The 21,246-nt window shown below is 42.5% G+C and overlaps 1 protein-coding gene across 1 annotated transcript in view; it reads left to right on the top strand.

Moving 5' to 3' along the window:
* Window positions 1-5,048: 5,048 nt before the first annotated feature.
* Window positions 5,049-21,246, top strand: part of LOC147902659 (mediator of RNA polymerase II transcription subunit) — a 182,867-nt gene continuing 166,669 nt past the window's right edge. Inside the window, 6 exon segments of the mRNA XM_087373683.1 lie at window positions 5,049-5,148; window positions 5,450-5,723; window positions 5,820-5,863; window positions 6,248-6,350; window positions 8,659-9,576; window positions 20,879-21,137. Of these exon segments, the coding sequence (XP_087229809.1) occupies window positions 5,655-5,723; window positions 5,820-5,863; window positions 6,248-6,350; window positions 8,659-9,576; window positions 20,879-21,137 (1,393 nt within the window). The 5' untranslated portion in view covers window positions 5,049-5,148; window positions 5,450-5,654.

The following is a 21,246-nucleotide window of genomic DNA, read 5'->3' as shown; positions in this document are numbered from 1 at the left end:
CAACTTTCGGGAAGTCCCCAGTTCAAAACTTAACATAGCGCAAAGTTTCACAACTCCTGGTAAACTTCGCAAGTTCAAGAGCATTGATTCACAATTGCTTGGCACGGTTCTCTCAAACATTCGATACAAAATTTACACTCATATTTCATGATGGTATCAACATGATACAAACAATTGAAGTTGGTGCACAACATGAACATCGTAATTATACAGCAATTCTGAATGATTGGTCCTCGCCAATAGCCATTGCTTCGTCATGGCCACTTCCAGAGAAGATGGTTTATCGAAGCTAGTCCAAGCATGATGAACTATCTGCCAACAAAGTAGCCTCGCTTTACAACAAGCAACACAGCCATGGATGATATTCCATTCCTAGCATTCGCAACAAGATTTACAGAACCTGGGCAAAAGCATCCAAGAATGCCTAGCACTTCGCCAACATAGAAGATGTCAACAATGACATGCACTTGCCACAATTGCAAGAGCACTCATAGAGGGACATCAACACAACGATGAACAACAGTACACAGGCCGTAGAAAGTGGGACACAAAGACTCTGCGAGCCTTTTACAAGGAAAAAGTAGAAGACACTCCAACATTCCCATGCGCATGTTGTCGAGCTTTGATGTTCTCCTTGAAGTTGAGTAGTGTACCTCCTTCTGCTAGGGCATGACATCATATCGAAGGTGTGCTGCATTTACTTGAGCTGCGTATGCCAGCTAAGCTTCCAAAATTCTACACGGACATCATGAACTTTTATATGAAAGCTACATACACATCTCTTCTAAATAGGTGGAAGAACGGTTAGTGGCATTAAGGATACCCTTCGCACAAATCACGGAACTAACATACAAAGGCCAATTTGGCTTACATGGGAGTGTCGTGAACATTTTTGCAGACACAGATAGAGTGCAACGTACATTGCCACATTTCCTATCCTAAAATGCCATAGTGCTGGTGGCAATCAAGCGACGACTGTAGTACGAACACAACTACATCATTGGTCTGGTTTGCCCTACAATGACAAGGCTTGCATATAAAAGAGAGATGCAACATTGAGAGACACAAAGGGATGCAACATTTAAGAGGGAGATCTTAACCTCTAATAACTAGTCAGGACAAATGAAAACATTGAGATGCAACATTGAATAGGGAGATCTTAACCTCAGATAACCAGCTAGGACCAAATGAAAACATTGGGACGGACACTCTCCTCCATGGCATATATACAAGCTAGCAAGTTGTTGACTTTGAAGACCGTCCAATTGTTGTTGCTCCATCTAAGGGATTTCCCCTCTTGGAGCATATTTAGAGATAAGATTTGTGACGAGATGGCATTCCCTATGTTATTCTTTGGGCACCCACATGCATCAAATGAACAACTTACCAGGAGATCACGAAATGAGAATTAATGAATGCGGACAGATGCTTCGCTACCTCCACAGAGAATCTCTTCTTCAAGACAATGAAGGTCCTAGTTCATCAAGTCCTATCATCAAGGTGGGTGTGAATGTGAAAGGTCTAGCTCAAAGGGAAGACATTGCAAGAAAAGGACGCAGTCTTAGACACAAACATTGAAAAATTATTGCAATCTAAGGTTGGGTACTATGACTTCACATCCTTACGTACATCGACAGATTGTAAGCAACATCTAAAGAAGAACCTTTTCGCGATGGTGAGGCAAAGTGGCCCACCAACATTCTTTGTTACATTCTTAGTAGCTAAGAGACTATGGCAACCCCCCCTCATCAAATGCTTGCACTCTCTCCAACAACTACAAGGCCAAGGGCCCCAAGCACTCACTCAAAAGGAAATCCACAACATGATTCGCTATGATTTCATAACAATAGTGTGCTACTGTGTTCATAAATTCCAAGCTCTCAAGGCGTTGTTGAAATAGGATGATACTATATTAAGGCATATTCTTGATTACTTCTTCATGACGGAGTTCCAAAACAGAGGAAGCCAACATGATCATGGTTTGTTTTGGTGCGAGGGAGTGCCTATTTTCGGTTCCGCTGATAATCAGACCATTGCAACATATGTCGACTAGTACATCACAACGGACCTGGCCCTTTTTGAACTTCCTAAGAATGAGAGACAAGTTCATAAGCATAGGAAAACTTGCTGAAAAAGGGGTGGCACATGCAAATTCGGTTTCCCGCACCCCTCGAGATAAAAACACAAGTTCTACTCCCACTACTAGATGGTGTCGAGTTGAGTGGCCACAAGCGGAGGCGCAAAGAGATTACTAAGGCCTTGGTTGAAGAAGCTACACTGACACTCGATTTTGAGGCATTCTTCGAGCAAGTAGGGTTGTCATAGGACAAGTACATTGACACGCTATGAAGCTCAGTCTCACAGCCGTCAATCCTTTTGTGGTGAAAGGCAAAGGACATACATACTAACAACTTTAATCAAGCTACTTTAAAACTTTGGCACGCTAACACGGACATCCAGTTTGTCTTAAACCTGCATGGCGCATCATATACTGCACATCCTATAAGATGAAAATAGATAAAGAGACTAGCGACATTGTTCAGAATGCTATCATGACGAGCATTCAAGACAAATCCCCGGTAAATGAGCGCATGTGCAAGGTTGGAAACACAATACTACATACACATCAATGCACAACATGCGGCGTACTTATGCTTATCACTACCTTTGACAAGCGCGACGAGCAAAGGTTTATACTATGTCAACACAAGCCCAACACATGAACAAACACTCTTGCTAAAAAGGTGATACCAATTAGAGAAGCTTGACCCAAGTAGCATTGATATTTTGTTTGATGAAATTGTCACAAAATACATGCACTAGAGCAATGCTTATGACAATCTCTGCCTGGCAACTTTTGCAAGCCAGAGAACAATTCCGGACAGCTAGCAATGTCCTAGGAAACGCCGCATCAAGGTTATATGATACAACAATTACAACAAGACCAAAGATCCTGAGAACTACTACAGGGAGCTTTGCCTATTGTACTTGCCATTTAAAATCAGTGGAACACATGACTGATAACTTTCCCACATGGCACAACAAGTATGAGTTCCACCTAGACATCATTGAAAGCAACTACGCAATGCAGGTTTCCTCAATTTACTAAACAAAATCAGACTTGCATCACAATAAGGTGCAAATTTGGAAGACCTCAACAAAAAACACATAGTAAACATACAATGCCACACCTTTTCTACACAAATGACTCCAAACACTGACACAATGACTACGTCTTCAAGATGCTGGAGTCAAAGCCTAACACAATTAAAGCGAAGGATACGAGGCATAGAGCTTGTGGTAAAACCATAAAGATCTCGCTAGACCCAAGGAAAATAGATGGGTTGCGCTAGGAACTACACTTTAAGCCAAGAATGATAGTTGAGATCTGCTCCGGAAACTTGAACATACGTGAAGGGATAGTGAATGGCACTGAAGGTATCTTCAAAGACAATAACATGGAAATAAAGCCGTTCGTACTTTGGATTGAATTTTGCTACCATACCACAGGCATTCAAAGATGTTTGGAAAATAGGAATCTATACACAACATGCACCTCCCATAACTGGACACTCATCTTGCGGGTCACATGAGAGTTCCAAATTGGTAACAACCACTTCAACACTGTGTAGTGCAAACAATTCCCTATTCAGCCTACTGCTACAAGGATTGTACATCGCTCGCAAGGGTTGACAATGGAATTGCTCGCATTTGACCCTTCAAATATCAGAGCGCATGGACTGGTTTACACTGTTTTGTCATGCATCCGTGAACCAAAAACCTTTTCCTACTTTCAAAGCTGGATTGGACCCACTCGTCCAACAAGAACTCACTCGACTCATGTCAACTCGGAGATGGTAGAGATGAACCTCGCAATAGATGCAGCCATAATGAAAACATTACAATCTCTCAACGCCAGGTCCTTGCCTTCACATGTCGAAGACATTGTCTGTTCCGAGAGTGCTCTCAGGGCAAGGGTACTATGCCTCCAAGAGACACGCACAAACCCATCACACACCATTCCTTTGCCAGGATTCCAAGCCATTCACATACATGACGGTGCTAGAATAGCCACATCCTATTTATCCACCTTCTCTACCAACAAAACGAGCTTGCGATGTCGGTTCTCAATGTCTTTGACTCATGTCAACTTGGAGATGGTAGAGGAACCTCGCAACAGATGCAACCACAATAAAAACATTACAATCTCTCAACACCAGGTCCTTGCCTTCACATGTCGAAGACATCGTCTGTTTTGAGAGCGTTCTCAGCGCAAGGGTACTTCCAAGAGACGCGAACAAACCCATCACACACCGTTCGTTCCTCCCAAGATTCCAAGTCATTCACATACATGACGGCGTCAGAATAGCCACATACTATAAAAATGATATCCACTTTCTCTACCAACAACGAACTTGTGACAAACTTGTGATGCCGGTTCTCAATGTCTACTTACCATACTCAAAGACATAAACCATATACTATTCGAAGTCATAAACTTGTACAGACCACCAAACACCCCAAAAATGGCACTGCTTCAAAATCTTCAACATTTACTACAACACAGTGCCAACGTACGTAGTTGGGGACTTCAACATGGACTACAACACCCAATTCCGTAGCGATCGCACAACGAAAAGACTTATGGCACATCATACATGCACCAAAGCATCACAAGACTAGCAACAATCTACGGATTCAGAGTTGACCACATTTGGACCAACAGCAATAACATTTATCAATAAGAGAGGGACAACTTCATATACAAGTCAGACCACTCGCTACTCTAGGCGTCATTACAATCATCATGAAAAACCGCACACTACCAAACTAGACAGGCCCATTGAAATAAATTCACCTTGTTACGGTAGGCAGCCTAGAAGGAAGTTTTCCTTTTCTAAGCCCTTGTTAAGTCATGTGTCGTGATTATAAGAAAAGCAACCTTTTGTGAGCTCTCCTTAAGCCACTTGTATTGGAGTTAGAGCCATGATGGAAAGGCTGCCTAGTTTATGTATTGTTTCGAAAGAAAACATCCAAGTGGACTCGCACCAATGGGGGCGGGGCAAAATACAAAGCGTAGGATCCAGTAGTCAGGACAAATTCAGGACACGTCCCTCGCTGCAGAGAGGAGTTTTTCTGAGAGAAATAGTAAGTAATCGAGGCTTCCAAGTCCAGGTTTGCACTGTAGCTGTAAATTCTTCCTTCTCCAAAAGCTCATTTTGGACGAGCTTGTGAACAATGCTGCTCTCATTTGTCAAATTTTGGGTCGTACAACGGTTTGTCCGGTGCAGTGTTGTGTGCTCCATCATGGGTTGTCATGAAACTCGCTTTTAAGAATTCGGAATTTTTAATCGAAACGAAGACAATGCTTCTTAACCTGAAACAACCCAGCCTACTAGCTCGATCGCAAAATTTTATGGGTACATAAATGATCGAAATTTGTGCGCAGAACAAAAGCATTGGAAAGCAGTGAAGCACACATAAGTTGACGAACCTGAGGATTAAGTGTCTCCCGGGCTTCCGTGAGCTGCACGAAACGCTCTAACCATCGGGAAATTCTGGGACTGGTTAATTTCGGGTTCCTCTATGTTTACTTTGACCAGATTAGGAAGAACTTCAACCTAGTCTTGACTCCATAGGCGATATTTGACAATATGGACGCCAATGCGAGGGGAGTGCCGTTGAGAACTGCTGTTCAAGATTTATTCAATCTCTATCTAGGGGTACTCATTTCTTAATCTCCATCTAGGGGCACTCATTTGTCATCCTGCAAAGCTTTCATTGAGATTTTATGTTTCTAATTTCAACATTACCTACAGGGTCCAAGGAGCAGTAAGCACGAGGATGCTGGAAAGGATTTGCAGTAAGTATTTGTCTTTTCTAAGAAGCTGCAGGTGTCTCAGGATATTTTGTAATACTCTTAAGCTTACATGTATAAGCAGATTTGGTGCTGGTTGTAAAGAGAATACGAAGATGTTCATCACAAGATCCAATTCATTGTTTTGATGGTTTCAATACAAAATTTGTATCATCTCTTTCAATTTTTTGCTCGTGTCAATACCAAGCGTCTCTTTCTCTACATTGGGCGCCATTCCGCGGACCTTTTGGAACACACAGTAGATTTGTTTTCTTCTTCCCTTTTTTTTTTTGGAAGGCGAGGGGAGAGCTTAATTTACCGTATGGTCTACATGCCCAGTTCCATCAGTGAGGATGCAATACTGATTTCTTAAGATGTGCTGTCGATCAGAAAGTTGACTGTTCGGAAACGTATCATGGCCACAAGCAAGTCAAGACCGCCCAAGGATGAGCAGTTTGCAATTGACCTGATGCACTTGCAAAGTCAGTTTCCTGTAAGATACACGAATCTTTGCTAATGTTTGAATCACATGTATTATTAGTGTTTACTGGTTTATAAGTGCAATTTAAACAGGTTCTCATTGAAAAATTTCCAGCAAGAGCATTTTTATCATTTGTCAGACGGGCGATACATATCTGAATAAGACTATACGTGGCTTAGCAGAACCGCCATAATCTTTGAGAGTAGTTGAGTCCTTGGTAACTGGTTCGTCTGATTAACAGATGGTACCTAAGCCGTTCTGCTTCACTATGATTATTTTGCCTTAGAAAACGTTTTCTGGAATAACACCTAATTCCTGGACTTGGTCCACCTGTGGCCACAGCCTGGTAGCCAGTTGATTGGTCTATTTGGTCGATTGCCCATTTTACCGATCCCTTGTATCTCATGCTTTTGGTCCCATTAAACATATTCCGCCTCTAGGCGATTTTAACATAATCATCATCTCCTCTCTCTCTCTCTCTCTCGTCTTGCTTTCTCTTCTTCCTCCTTTGTGCAATTTCAAAGGGATGAAAAGAGAAGACAACACGTGGAACATTTGCCCTACTAAAGAGATGACAAATAAGAACCATGGATTCCTTCAGGGTAAGCATAATCAATTTGAAGAAGATGCAGAGTACAGCTGAGTCCTGACAGTACCAGACGTCCTTGAAAACCTCTCAAAGAAGCTAGCGACATAGCTCGAGTCACATTAAATATGTTTCAAATTGCAAGGGAAAGATTTCAAAACGTGGGAGACTAGCCTATTCCATTCTATGTTTATTTGAGTATGAATATATTACAAATAAAGGTTTAGATAAGCCTCGTTTTTTTGTCGAATGGCATTTTTTCAAGTATTGCTTTCATTCCTCTATTGGCGTGTTGCTTTATCAGCTACATTTTCTAAGTGTTTTTGCATCAAGAGTCTTTATTTGGGAGAGAGAAGAATAAAATAAGATTGGATTCATAAGCAGTTGTAGCATCGAGTAACGAGTTAGAGTATGTGGACCACTTTTGATCAGCGTACTTGTGCTGGCCTGTCTCATGACTGAGTCTGCCTTCACCTTTTTGAGTTTTGACAGAAACTCAGCATGGAGATGTGTGGATATGTCTGCATGTGTACTATAGGTTTATACAAAGTCCTTATCTTTCACTTTTGTAAGTAGGTTCTCCGCATTGTGTAGCCTATGAACGTCCATTACTGTTCCCTCTTTATGGAGTGTCAGTTTGTACAGATCCCTTATTGAGGTCCACTTCTATGGCCTTGTATTACCTCCTCGAGGTGTGCAGAATGGCAAATAAGGTAGAAGATGTGGATTCCTAGAAGGTCAATTCCCTTGGTAAAGTCTGTTGAATGTTCTATTTCATATGCAACCAGGATTCAAACTAGGGAGGGATATCACTTCAAGTATCTTTGTGTCTATAAGCATAGTAATTGGCCAATCTTCCCCTCTTACTGTTAACAGTGTATGAAGATCAGCGAAGGAAATGACTACCCAAGTGCAAGAGGATTAGGGAAAGTGGTTGTTTGTCGATCTGAGAATTGCCAAAATTACTTCTTCATAGCCAGTACCGTCCAGGCATCCTCTCAGGGATTAGGAGTCCTTTCTTTTTTTGTTGATCAGGAGTCCTTAGGAGTTCGGTAGAATTTTGTTATCATACAGTTTAACTGTTAACATTGGGTTATATGGGTGCAGCTGTAATTGTTGGCAACCTGACCCTCTATTAGCTGGGATTATTCTAAGATTTTAGGAAGCAAAGTAGGACTATATGCAACTATGTTGTACATGCCTCTTAAAGCAGAGATTACAAAGTAGTGCTTTGTACCAAGGACATGACTTGCGAGTTCTTGACATTTTCTTCTCATATTCTCGATTTTTGATTCTCTAAGAGGAACATGGATATTCGGTCTTGGCTCTTGACAGGCTCCATTCCATGTAGATGTTCTTTTACGAAAGAAAGTCATTTCTTCTGGCCCACAGCCTGTGGGCACCCAAGCTTCTTACTGATTTTTGAATTGTTTCTTGTGCGAAAATTCTGTCTGTAGCAAGTGCTTGTCTACACCAATCTGCACATTAATGGAACATTTTTTCTGCAGTGTTATGAAGTGTGTTGAAACATTTCAAATTGAAATCTGTTGCCAAAATCTTTAAGGAAATGCAGCGATTGGCTTTAGCACAGATTTTTGGGGGGGGATTTGTGTCAGTTTTCTAAATGGCGTTAGAGCTATCGATGACTTTTCTGAAAATACTGGTAGTATGCAAATTCAATAACGAGCAAAAGTTAAGAGTGCTGTTATCTTATTTCGATGATCTTGTTTGCAGGACCAAGAGCAGCTGCGAACGGTTGCCGAATCAACTCTTGCCTTGCTGCTTGCTAGTTGTAGTGGCCACATGATGCAGGCTGAATTTCTTTTGTTTGCCCTCCATACTTTCTCAAGATTGAATTTGTTAAATTGGGATTCTTTTGTGCCGATGCTGTTGCAAGCTGCATCCACAGCAGAGTCAAATGTCCAATCTAGTCATGTGCAGTCTACGGCCGTTTCATTGCCTGTTGTTTCAGTGCCTGGTTTAATTACATCCACAATGGCAGTGGCTCAAGTTTCTACACCAGCTCCTGCTTCTCCAACTTCAGCAATCATAGGCTCTCCGACGTATTCAGTAATTGACCCTTCCGTGAGTCAGTCACCTGTGAAAGGTCCTGATCCATCTTCTGGCGTGAATGTGGCCATTACTAAAGGTTCAGGATCGTCAGAAGGTTACAAAGTGGCAGCTTGGCTTCGGCAACTTGTTTGTAAAGTAATTTTGATTGCAAGCGAGGCTGACCTGCGGCCTGTGACTTGTATGGAAATTTTGTGCCAAATGGTCCAGTGGCTACACACATGGGATGCATTGGACTCAAATATGGGGGAGGAAGGGAAGATTTGTAAAGCCAAGCGATTGCAGGGGGATTCCACTGCATGGCTTTACAGCTGCTTGGAGGTGATCAGGACTTTAGTGGATGAGACCAAATGTCGCTTACCATTCTATGTTTTGTTACATGATCGTACTCAGTTGCAGGTTGAGCATTGGCCTGAAGATGAAGTGCTTTTTGCCTTCTTTCTTGAAATTCATCGTAGGCGGGATAAAATCTCACTTTATATGCAAATGCTGGACCAACATTTACTGTGTCCCACATTTGCTACGCTACGCATGGTTGCTCTGACATATCAAGGGGTCATGGGAGAGCTCTTGCATGGGGAGGTAAGTTTACATGCTCAATGACTTCTTGCAAATTGGCAAATGCAGGGATTTACTTGGTTTATGGTGATTTTGCTCTATCTCTAGTCAACAAATCTTTTTTCTGTATTTACCATCACACGTCTCTTTTTTTAGTTGTTTGACCAGTATCACTTGTGGATGGCTGAGGTTTTAGAGGTAGAGACCTCAAGCAATGAAGTTATAACCGGCATTATTGGTGCTTTTTCCTTCGCAGCTTGTGCTTTTGTTTTTTCCAGTTTGGCACGTGCCTAACTTTTGTAAGAAATGAGTGTTTATGATTGTGATATGTCTATGTGCATAGTGTCTTGTTGATTACACTAATTACTAGATTAGCATATTCTCGCCTTGTTACGGTTATGTGTGTGTGTGTTTCTTACGTACAGGCAGAGATAGAGGAGCATGTGCTCATGAAATGCTCCCCGTAGTATAAGATCCTTGCTAGATACCATTGCCTCTTTCAGGATATGAGCTGAGTTATCGACTATCTGGGTGTACCACCCTTTTGTCTGTTAGAGATCACGTGACTTAGACACACACTCGTGCGACCATCATCTGGTCAGCTGGAGCACAGATAACAGTGGATCACATATTACTTCTTTACAGGGGAGGAGCCCATGCTTAGTGGCCATGGCATGATCATAAGGCTTAGCTCCATATACCCCAGACCAGTATGAGGGTGGATGCAGAGTGAGCTTGTATATGCCCCTGCCGCATGTGAGGCACCCTCCTTGCAGCTTCATGGCACTAGGCTGCCTCAAATCGTCCCTACGTGGTACCCACAAAGCGGGCTAGGGGATACAGCATCCCCTCATCCGTCTGCCAATACCATCGGAGTGATTAAAATCTTTCCATTGAATGAGGAACTTTGTGATCAGTCGGTGGCATTGATAGGCAGAGTTCGAGGACCCCGATTTTGAACTACTAGTGGTAGGAACTAGGAGGAACTGATGCTATTGTACATCTTAGCTCATTTTTGCATGACTAGATGTTTATTTGCATGATGGTAGAAAGTGATTGTTGATTGTGGAACTAGTGGTAGACAAGCGATTGAAGGCATGGGTAAAGAGTATGCAGCTAAAAAAAAGTAGTCTCATCTCCCCCAAAAAAGCAAGAGTCACTATTTTTGCGATAACCTTTGATATGTAGCTCGGATTTGGGAGCTTTTTTTTTTGTTCTGAAATTGATCTCTACAACGCTTTAGAAGAACTCGGGGCCAAAATCAGCAGGAGAGAGGGTCAAAAACTCAGTAAGACGACAGGCGACTTGTTTTTATTGTGAAAAGGCGTCAGAAAGCAGTTGTTTTTGAGAAGCAGAGGAAGTTTCTGAGTGTCCTGGATTTGGGAGAGGGGTGGTGCTCCTACTTTGCGCCATACTAGAGTCGTCCTTACATATGAGATCCTCTTTTGATTGTCGTTCTTGTTTGCAGAAGCAGTGTGGGTTGTAAGAAGCATGATCGCTGCAAGGTGTGCTGATGAAGTATATGAGTTGCCGGCCCTTTTCTAGTGTTTGATGTATGTTTGTGTGTTAGAGGCCTACCATAAAAGTCACCCACGGTTCTCTAGTTTCTCTCATCACTGTTTTGGAGCCCCTAGCGAGGAGATATCCTTGGCATTGTGGTGACAAGAGAAGAATTTAGGCGAGGATGAAACTGCAAGTTAGAGATGGCATAGGGTTCTCCTAGATTTATGGGACTACCCCATGAAGATGGTGCCAGCTTGTGGAAGAGATGAATTTCATAGCTCTAATGAAGGATAGGAATATGATAGGGGTGCGGTTACAGATCTTGGCTTATTGTTTGAAGGTGAAGCCAGGATGATGCAGAACCATGCAACAACGTTTTGAGAGACCCAAGATCCCGCATGGGAGCCTACATATAAGGAAATGAGAGCTGCATTCTTAGATCAATTTGCTCGGGAAAGAGATCCCAATGGAATCTAGAAGGAGTTATGCAAAAATCAATAGGCGCCGAACCAAGATGTCGACCAATAATTATCAGTCCATTGTTGACTTCTCTAGCCACGGAGAAGTCCTCCTAGTGGGGGACTTCAACGCGAGGACAGATGCCCGTCAGGTACCACTCCTCGACTTCAGGGATGATTCCAGTCTACTGCCAGACATTGACCTTGAGGAGGTAGGTATGCTACGGGTTTCGGTTGACAGATGAGGTCAATTTACATCTTATGGGTAGGACATATTAGACCTCAGCAAGATGCATGATCTCATTATCTATAATGATCTTGACAGATGGCCCGCCTCGGGTGGTTTCATGTGCTTTCCACATGGGGGAGGCTCTAGCGTTGTTGATTACATCATGGGGTCCCCTGCCTTCACATCTCGCATCAATGAATTCACTGTAGCACCTCTCCCTCCAGGGCTAATCACACTTATCTTTTCTTTAGCATCTCCACTCCACGTTGCATAGCACCTTCCACCCCACCAAGTTCTTACTCCACCTACCATGATATACTTTTGACCGCGATCACTCACCTACTTACTCTGGCCGTCTGTACATACTTCTCGCTTATATTGACTTCATACCCCTTTTAGACGATCGTGCTGCCGTGGTCACCTGCTCACTACACGAGACTGCCCTTCACGCTTTCCCCCACACCACCCGCTCCACCCACCTACCATCCCCTGGGACCATACTTCGTAATAGTTGGTACGATGATGAATGTAACGCTTTACGCCGTCAGCTCAGATTCAAAACCAAAAACAGTCTTCTGAGCTAACCAGATACGCTACGCGAGTACTATAGACTGGTACGCAAAAAGAAACTAGACTTTTTTCGGAACGAGGAGGAGCTACTAAACATTTTGTTTAGTAACAACTCGGACTTTTGGCGGAGATTTCTAGAAGGACGGTCCCCCTCACCACTCATTGACACTCAGGTCTGGTTTGATTATGTACGCATACTTTATGACATTCGAAATCAGCCAATTCCTAACCTCACATATGCCACGTCCCATATCCTGCACCCTCTTCACTAAGGGGAGGTAAAGGATGCCGTAATGAAACTTCATAATGGCCGAGCGAAGGATCATGAGGGGCTATGCACTGAGTTCATTGCATATGGGATTAACCTCCTAGCTTCAATCTTAGCAAAGTTTAATGAAGCTGTTTGTTTGGGGTTTCCACGCACCTGGACCATTAACACTATCTCACCCATCCACAAGGCATGGGATCCCATGAGCTCGGAGAACTACAGGTTCATTATGATTGGACATGTCATGTCTAAGGTTTATGCATCAGTACTTGATTTCGAGGTCAACAGATTTGCGGAGTGTCGAGGACTTAGAGCAGCAGGACAAGCCGGATTCCGGCGTGATCATGAAACCATGGACCACATTCTCACGCTCAGATGTATCATCGAGGAGGCGAGGGCACGGAAGTAGAGAGTTTATTGTTGCTTTGTGGATTTTCGTAAGGCATTTGACACGGTTCCAAGAGCCCACCTCATACGGCACCTATAGGACTTGGGTTATGACCAGGAGATCATTTGGGCTGTCATGGCACTTTACGAGAGAGTTTCAGGCAGAGTCTGGGCAAGATCTGGGTGGACAGACGAGATCACGAGCACTATCGGGGTCCAAAAAGGGTGTCCATTATCGCCTACCTTGTTTGACCTCTACATTGATGAGCTTGAGACAGTGATGCAGACACAGGGGGGTTAAGGTTTCTCTCTTGCGGGCACATTGATCCGGATATTGCTTTACGCAGATGACATGGCTCTCTTGTCTCCCTCAGCAGAGGAGCTCTAGAGACACCTTGACACACTACAGTTCTTTTATGAGTCTCATGATTTGAAGGTCAACCTGGGTAAAACCAAGGTCATGATTTCAATACATCTCGAGCCGTCATATGTTAAGAGCAGTTCACATTTGATGGGTCACCTGTCGAGATAGTTTCATCATACCCCTATCTTGGTGTTGTCTTTTCCGGATCCATCTTCACTATGAGACCCGCGATGCAGGCATACTTGAGCAAGGATATGCTTCATTGGCCAGACTAGAAAGGCAGTGCTTCCGCTTGCACTTTCAGGATCCACGGACCAAGGGGTTGCTTTTTGACTCCTTGGTCCGTCCAGCAGGGATGTACTGCAGCCCTTATTGGGGGTCAGACTTGTTGGATACAGAGTGGGCATGTGTGGAGCGGCTACAGGTTCTCATGTTATCACGGATGAATTGTGGTAAGCCATCCGTTCCTCACCAGATCATTTAGACTGAGTTTGTGTCACCCCCTTTACAGCTAGATGATGCATTTCAGGTCATCACGTATCTGTACCGAGTCAGGGAGTATGGGGATTACACCTCTGGGCGTAGCAGGCTACCATGGCTAGCCATGTCCTCTTCTATGGAATTCGCAGTAGGTGGGGACCAGAGGTGCTAGTATGCATGCACAGAGAGATGGTTTAAGCGACTGGGCTCCACATGGATAGACTACCTCCCTTCCAGTATAGCATGGATGCTCCGTTTTCTCCCCTCCTATCACACGAGGTCAACCAGGTTATCCGTGAGGATCTATTACAGCTACACACATTTTGGACCTGGGTGGGACCGAGGGAACTCCCAGTGATGCTTAGCTTCTACAGAGATCACTTCTTACATATCACAACGGAGGGTTTCATTGACCCACCAGGATACACTCAGATTTACTTACCCTCTCATTGAGGATCTCTCTTGGGCAGTTCCGGGTCTCTTCACATAGACTTCGTATCGAGAGCGGCAGAGCAGAGTGACTACCAAGGGAGAGGCGCATATGCGCATTGTGTGACATGCAAGAGGTAGAGACAGAGGAGCACTTCATCTTCCGGTGTTCTGTTTACTATGACATCCGAGGGTGTTTCTATTGCATCTTCAGAGATAGCTATGGGATTTTGGCCCGATTCCTCTCCTACCCAGACCAGTGGTGTTTGGCAGGATTCACTCATGAGATACTCAGACACCGCCTAAGGATACTCCGAGCACGGAGACATGAGCATACTTTTTCCTTGGCTGATCCCTCTCAGAGCTTTATCATGGAGTTATTTCAGCCAGATTACATGCCACGAGATGAGGCTTGGACATGACCGTGACCTGGAGATTGTGACCCAACAGCTCAGACAGAGTAGATGGTATTTTATACAGGCAACTGGTTGGCAGCCTGATGTATTTGACTACCACCAGACCGGACACCCACCAGAACGGACATAGCTTATCCAATCAAGCAGTATCCCAATATATGGCTGATCTAAAAGAAAGCCATTGGAAGGCAGCCAACAGGATTCTTAGGTATGTCAAAGGAACATTGTCATATAGAATACAATATAAAAGAAGCATTGATTTAAAATTTTCAAGTTTTATTGATAGTGATTGGGTAGGGTGCTTAGATGAAAGAAGATCTTCTGAATATTACATCAATATTGGATTTGGATAATATTGTGGAGCAGCAAGAAGCAATGTACTATTGCTCTCTCCTCCACAGAAGATGCATATAGAGCATCTACTAATGCCGTCTGTGAAGCTATCTTATTGGTCTTATAGAGCATCTACAATGCAGCCTGTGCGGCTTTTGGTTAAGAATGATCTTATTGACCTTGGTGTTCAATGCGGCCTACAAGGTGATGCGGTCGATAAGATCTTAAATGATATCGGTTGAGAAGGATCTTAAATGATATTTAAAGATCCAACCCCTCTATATCCTAATACCAAGAGCTCTATTAAATTGGCCAAGGATCTTGCATTTCATGCTCGGACTATGCACATTGAGGTACATCAGCACTTCATATGAGAATAGATTCTGAGCAATGAAATTGAGGTTATCCATTGTTTGATATAAGATCAAGTAGCTCGAATCCTAACTAAACCTTTTGCTCGATTAGCAAGAGTCAGATGGGTGTAAAGTCTAACCATTATTCATAAAGGGGGAGTGTTGGAAAAGTTAATGATTGACTATGGATTTAGCTACCAGAAGGTGTTTTGGTGTTAGGATAATTCAAAGGTCTTAGCAATACTAATTAATACGTTCTTTCATCCTCCACTTTGTATTCTTGACAACGGTGATATCTGCTTGTAGTGAAGAATGATAGTGGAATCACAATTTCCTTATCAAACTTTCAAATCGTCAGTTACTTACTTTGTGTGTCAATTGTTTGTCAATTGTTAAAATGCTAATGTGAATGAAGTGTGTATAAGAGCATTGTCTGTTTCTTTTGTTTATTTGACATGTTGATTTGGTTTGCGTAGATGAAATAGAAAGACAATGTTGGATGCTAGCTGTCACCACAATGTAAATATCCTAAGTCAAAGTAGAGTTGACCATTTATTTGATCATAACTAAAGAGTTTTCCATCTAGGTTAATTATGGTCAAAAGAGTTCTTTTATTGGTCAAAGAATTGACGACAGTCAAAGATACTTGACTTCGGTCCAAGTAAGCCTGATTTCAGCCAGGAAGACTTGGTTTATACCAAGAAGGTTAACTACGGTTAACCAAGATGTGCCAACTTTGGTTGGAGAGACTTGACTATAATTAAGGCGCCTCGACATGTGGTCAAAGCTCCTTAATTATGATTAAGAGCGTTGACTCCGGTCAACCAGAGAATAAATATATTTATATATTTGTTATGTGTGCACATGTGTTCAGTGGGGACGTGCACCGTGATTAAAATTAGTCCACAGTGTATTATTTGCATGCAAAGCGCTAACAATTAATGGGTGCCATGGTGGTGCGCTTTAATTAATTGTTGCGAGTACTAGGAAGGGTTATTTTTCCCAAGCGCTATGGAGCCTAACAAGCATCTAGGAGGCTGTTTGCGTGACCAAGTGCTTCGAAGACTCCAGAGTCGTCCTCAGTGGCATGTAATTAGGAAAGTAATGTAGAATTTGACAAGTGGCTTGTTGCCAAGAAAGAGAGCCTAAGAGCTCATGTAATTTCATTCACGTTTTGGAGTCAAAATGCAAACAGCAATGTTGAAATCTACTACTGTGGTAAAATGGATCATATGGTTAAATACTGCAATAAAAAGCAGAATGACATCATGACTGAAAAATTGCAACAAGGCAATTATGCATTCTCTAGTAGACAGGGTGATGATAGAAATGAGCATTTGTTTATGGTGCAGCACATGACCAATTCTGTGACAAGTGCAGAAGAAAGCAATGATGTGTGGTATGTTGACTCAGGTGCGTCAAACCACATGACAGGGCATGCAGAATAGATGCAAGATGCAAGGAAAATGGAAAGACCAGGATTTGTGGAGACTGGTGATGATACTGCACATCCTATCGTGCAGATTGGTAAAATTCCTTTGTCTATGTAGGATGGAAAAAAGAAATACCTATCTGATGTATTTCATGTCTCAAATATCACCAAGAACTTGGTTTCTGTTGGTCAAATGGTTGAGCAGGGGCTTGCAGGTTAGATTCAATCCTCATGGATGCTTTGTTGAGGATATGAAAAATAAAGGTCGCTTGATAGCAAAAGGGAATAAGAAGGACAGGATGTTTATGTTGGATGTGGACATGTCTGAATTGAGTGCAGCAATGTTTGCACATGGGACCTGTGTAGTTGCAGATATTGATATCTGGCATAAACGCATTGGTCATGTTAATGTACAACGACTTAAATTAATGCAGACCCAAAATATTGCCTAAGTTTAAGGTTGCAGAAATGCATAAGATATGTGAAGCCTGTCAATTTGAAAAACAGGCAAGGAAACCATTTTCTAGACATGTTTAAGAGAGTAAGAGGTCATTGGAATTAATCCACTCTCATGTGTGGACTACTAAAGGTGCATCTATTGAAGATTGTCATTATTTTGTCACTTTTATTGATGACTACAGTAGAAAAGTTTGGGTGTATTTTATGAAAAAGAAAAGTAAAGTGTTTGGGCATTTCAAAGCTTTTAAAGCTATGGTTGAAAAAGAAACAGGCCTGTAAATAAAATGCCTAAGGTCAGATGGAGGAGGAGAGTACCTCTCAAATGAGTTTGCAAGGTTCTTGCAGGAGCATGGCATAAAGCAGCAATATTCATGCAGTCATACCCCACAGCAAAATAGACTTGCAGAAAGGAAAAACATGCATATTAGAGAGGTATCTCGTGCCATGCTCAACAAAAAAGACCTGTCAGATTATTATTGGGTTGAAGCAGTTGCTACAACAGTCTACATAATGAACATGACTCCCATTGCAGCAATACATGGCATGACGCCAGAGGAGAGGTATACTGGTAGGAAACTAGATATTTCTCATTTGAAAGTTTTTGGTTGCATTGCCTATGTTCATGTGCCAAATGAGCTGAGATCTAAGTTGGATCCAAAAGCTGAGAAGTGCATCTTTATTGGTTATTCTTTGCAGCAGAAAGGGTATAGATGCTATAACCCTTCTACTCGTAAGTCTACCGTGAGCAGAGATGTTTTTGATGAGATGAGCAGTTGGTATAAACCAGTAAATGTGATTGATGATGTAGATGCACAAAATGGTAATGCTACACAGAATTCACAGCAGCAATCACAAAATATTAGTGGACTTGTAGTGTCCTCTAGCAGTGGTTCACATACTTCGCCATGGATAGGCAGATTGAGATCAGGTGAATCTCCTCAAAGCAATGCAGATAGTGGTATGCAAGTATCACGAAAAGGAAAAGAGAAAGTAGATCAGCCCATCGTTGATGTGAATGCAGGTTACTCTTATGTGGATGGTGAATCCAATGGTTCAGAACAAAGCCTTCATGATGAGTTGGGTATTCCTTCTGTTATTACCCTTGGAGTAAGAAAGACAAGGGATGTTTTGAGAGTACTTGGTAGTGAGCCTATTTTGCACAGGTCTACCAGAGCTAAGTATCCTGTAGATAGACTGAAATATGATGGATTTACAGCCATTCACTATGCCTATATGGTCAAAGTGATACAAGAACCAAAACCCACTTCTTTTAAGCAAGCTATGGAAAAAGAAAAATGGGAGAAAGCCATGGATGTTTTGGAAGCAAATGCTACATGGAAATTGGTGTCTTTGCCTAAAGACAAGAATGTAATTGGCTGCTAGTGGGTTTATAAGGTGAAGCACAATGCAGATGGTTTTGTGAACAGATACAAGGCAAGATTAGTTGTCAAGGGGTATGCACAGACATATGGCATTGATTATGAAGAAACATTCAGTCCGGTTGTAAGGATGGCAACCGTAAGAGCAGTCATTGCTATGGCTGCATCAAAGGGATGGTCTTTACATCAAATGGATGTAAAGAATGCCTTGTTGCATGGTGATTTGCAAGAAGAGGTTTATATGGAGCAGCCACCAGGTTATGTTCATGCTGTTCATCTTGAGTTTGTTTGCAGGTTGAAGAAAGGCTTGTATGGCTTGAAGTAAGCACCCAGAGCATGGTCTGACAAGATAGGACAGTATCTTGTCACTATTGGCTTTCATATTTCCAAGGTAGATTTCTTACTTTATGTGAGAAAAATAGAGGAATGTATTATGTTGCTTGTCATTTATGTTGATGATTTGATCATTACAGGTGATAGTGATGAAGATATCTTTCATGTAAAAATGCTATTGAAGCAAGAGAAAGGTATTATGCTGCTTGTCATTTATGTTGATGATTTGATCATCACAGGTGATAGTAATGAAGATATCCTTCATGTGAAAATGCTATTGAAGCAGAAGTTTGAGATGAAGGATTTGGGAGAGTTGCGTTGCTTCTTGGGCATTGAGGTGATTAGATCCACAAGTGGGATATGGCTCTTGCAGAGGCAGTATGGATTGGACATGTTGTCCAAATATGGGATGACAGGCTGTAAGCCTATTTCAGTTCCGTTGGAGCAGAATGTGAAGTTGAGCGCAGATACAGGTGAGCTTCTGGAAGACCCTACTATGTACAGACGCATAGTAGGAAGTTTGATTTATATGACTATTCCCAGGTCAAATTTGAGCTATGCTGTTGGGTTGGTAAGTCAGTTTATGCAGGCTCCAAGGAATTTACATTTGGATGCGGCTAGACACATACTGAGATATGTGAAGTCCACATTGTAGTATGGACTATTTCATGAGACTGGGGTTCAGATACAGTTCTATAGATACATTGATGCTGATTGGGCTGGTAGTATTTCTGATAGACGATCCACCAGTGGATATGTGTTCTCTTTTGGGAGTGCTGCCGTCACTTAGAGCAACTATCTTTATGTATTCTAGTTAGTGGCTCAGTTAGTATGCCACCTAAGTTAGGTGAGTTTGGTTTGAGACCCACATATAGGGTTCACCTATTCCTTTTATACTAAGAGAGAGTTCTTTTTGGATTTCATAACTAAGAAGAGGAAAACTGTTTTCAGCCTCCACCTTTGTATATATTCCCCCATTGTGTATGTGAGAAAGCCGCAAGTGAGACTTCTTCCTTCTTTCCCACTCTTTTCACAAAGGGGACATGGGGGAAGTTGGTGTGGGGGAAGCAAGAGAAGCCCACTGGTGGGGGAGGCAGGAGGCAACTGCCAAGGGGGGATGTTAGCAGGAAGGACAGACAGTCAAGTTTGCGGGGGGCTGGAAAAAGATTGCCGAGGGAAGGGAAGGGGGGGATGAATATGCTTAGGACAGCGGAGGGGGAGGTGAGATGGGCTCAGAGGGAGGTGCAGGAGGAGGTCGAGAGGGAGTGGTTTGAGGTTTCGTACCCTTACAAATCACATCAAAGCAGAACACTATTTACTCTATGCAGAATAATCAGGGTCCTCATTTTGCATACATTTCGATCGGTATTTTCGGGAGATGGATTTGAAACAGACATGTCTTCAGCAGGTATCCAAAACAGAGATATCTTTGGGAGGTCGAATAGCATAAGTACGTCATTGCCCATTCTGTATCACATTTAGGAAATGCAAGGTACTGGTCTCTGAGTCATCATTTGTTGGTTTTATGAAAAAAGGAAAGTGTTTATGACTTCTACTTTCGGAAAACAAGGTTTGCAACACATTTTGACCTGCTAACTCATTTTCTAACCAATTCAATCTGAAAGTAGTAAGATTGTTTCTGATTAATGGTCGAATCTGGCAGGTCAGATCTGCATGAGCTTGATTGTCTGCATGTGTAGGTTTTAATTTCTTAGAGTTTGGGTTTTGTATTCAACTGCATGTTTTTTCCCAATGACGTGCAGCTTCTAATGATTAAGTTAAATTTGCATGGTTCCAATGTGATTGCAAGTTCCTGATCTTGCCTCTGGTAAGCTTCAACTTGTCATGCCAAAGTAAGTGTTTTAGATCTGTTGATTAATACCATGGATTGAGACCATTGATGAAAGTCATTATCAATCTTACTGTGCTACAGGATGTTGCCACAGCTGTGTGGAGGGGTACTGTTGATTGGGAAAGGGCGTTACGTTGCCTCAGGCATAGTTTACGGGTTATTCCTTCTTCAGACTGGTGGAGAAGAGTCTTGATGTATGCCCCGCGGTTCCAGCAGCAGTCAAATACTTTGCGACAAGGATATTTTGTTTTAAGCATGCCAGGTTTTGTGTTTACAGCAGAGATGACATGCGAGGCAGTGATTGATCGGATAATGGAGCTCATGCAGCCTGTAACCACAGGCATGTGCTGCTATTTCTGTGTGAAGGCTTGTTGATTCAAGTGTGGTAGACGCTTGACCAATTATAGAGACTTAAACAGCATTTTACCATTCAATCTTAAGGTTTCAAT

This window comes from Dipteris shenzhenensis, chromosome 4, assembly GCF_047967505.1.
Source record: "Dipteris shenzhenensis isolate YYH24624 ecotype China chromosome 4, Dip_SZ_1.0, whole genome shotgun sequence".
NCBI lineage: Eukaryota > Viridiplantae > Streptophyta > Polypodiopsida > Gleicheniales > Dipteridaceae > Dipteris > Dipteris shenzhenensis.
The sequence above is the reverse complement of the archived record's forward strand: the minus strand, read 5'-3'. Positions and strand labels throughout refer to the sequence as shown.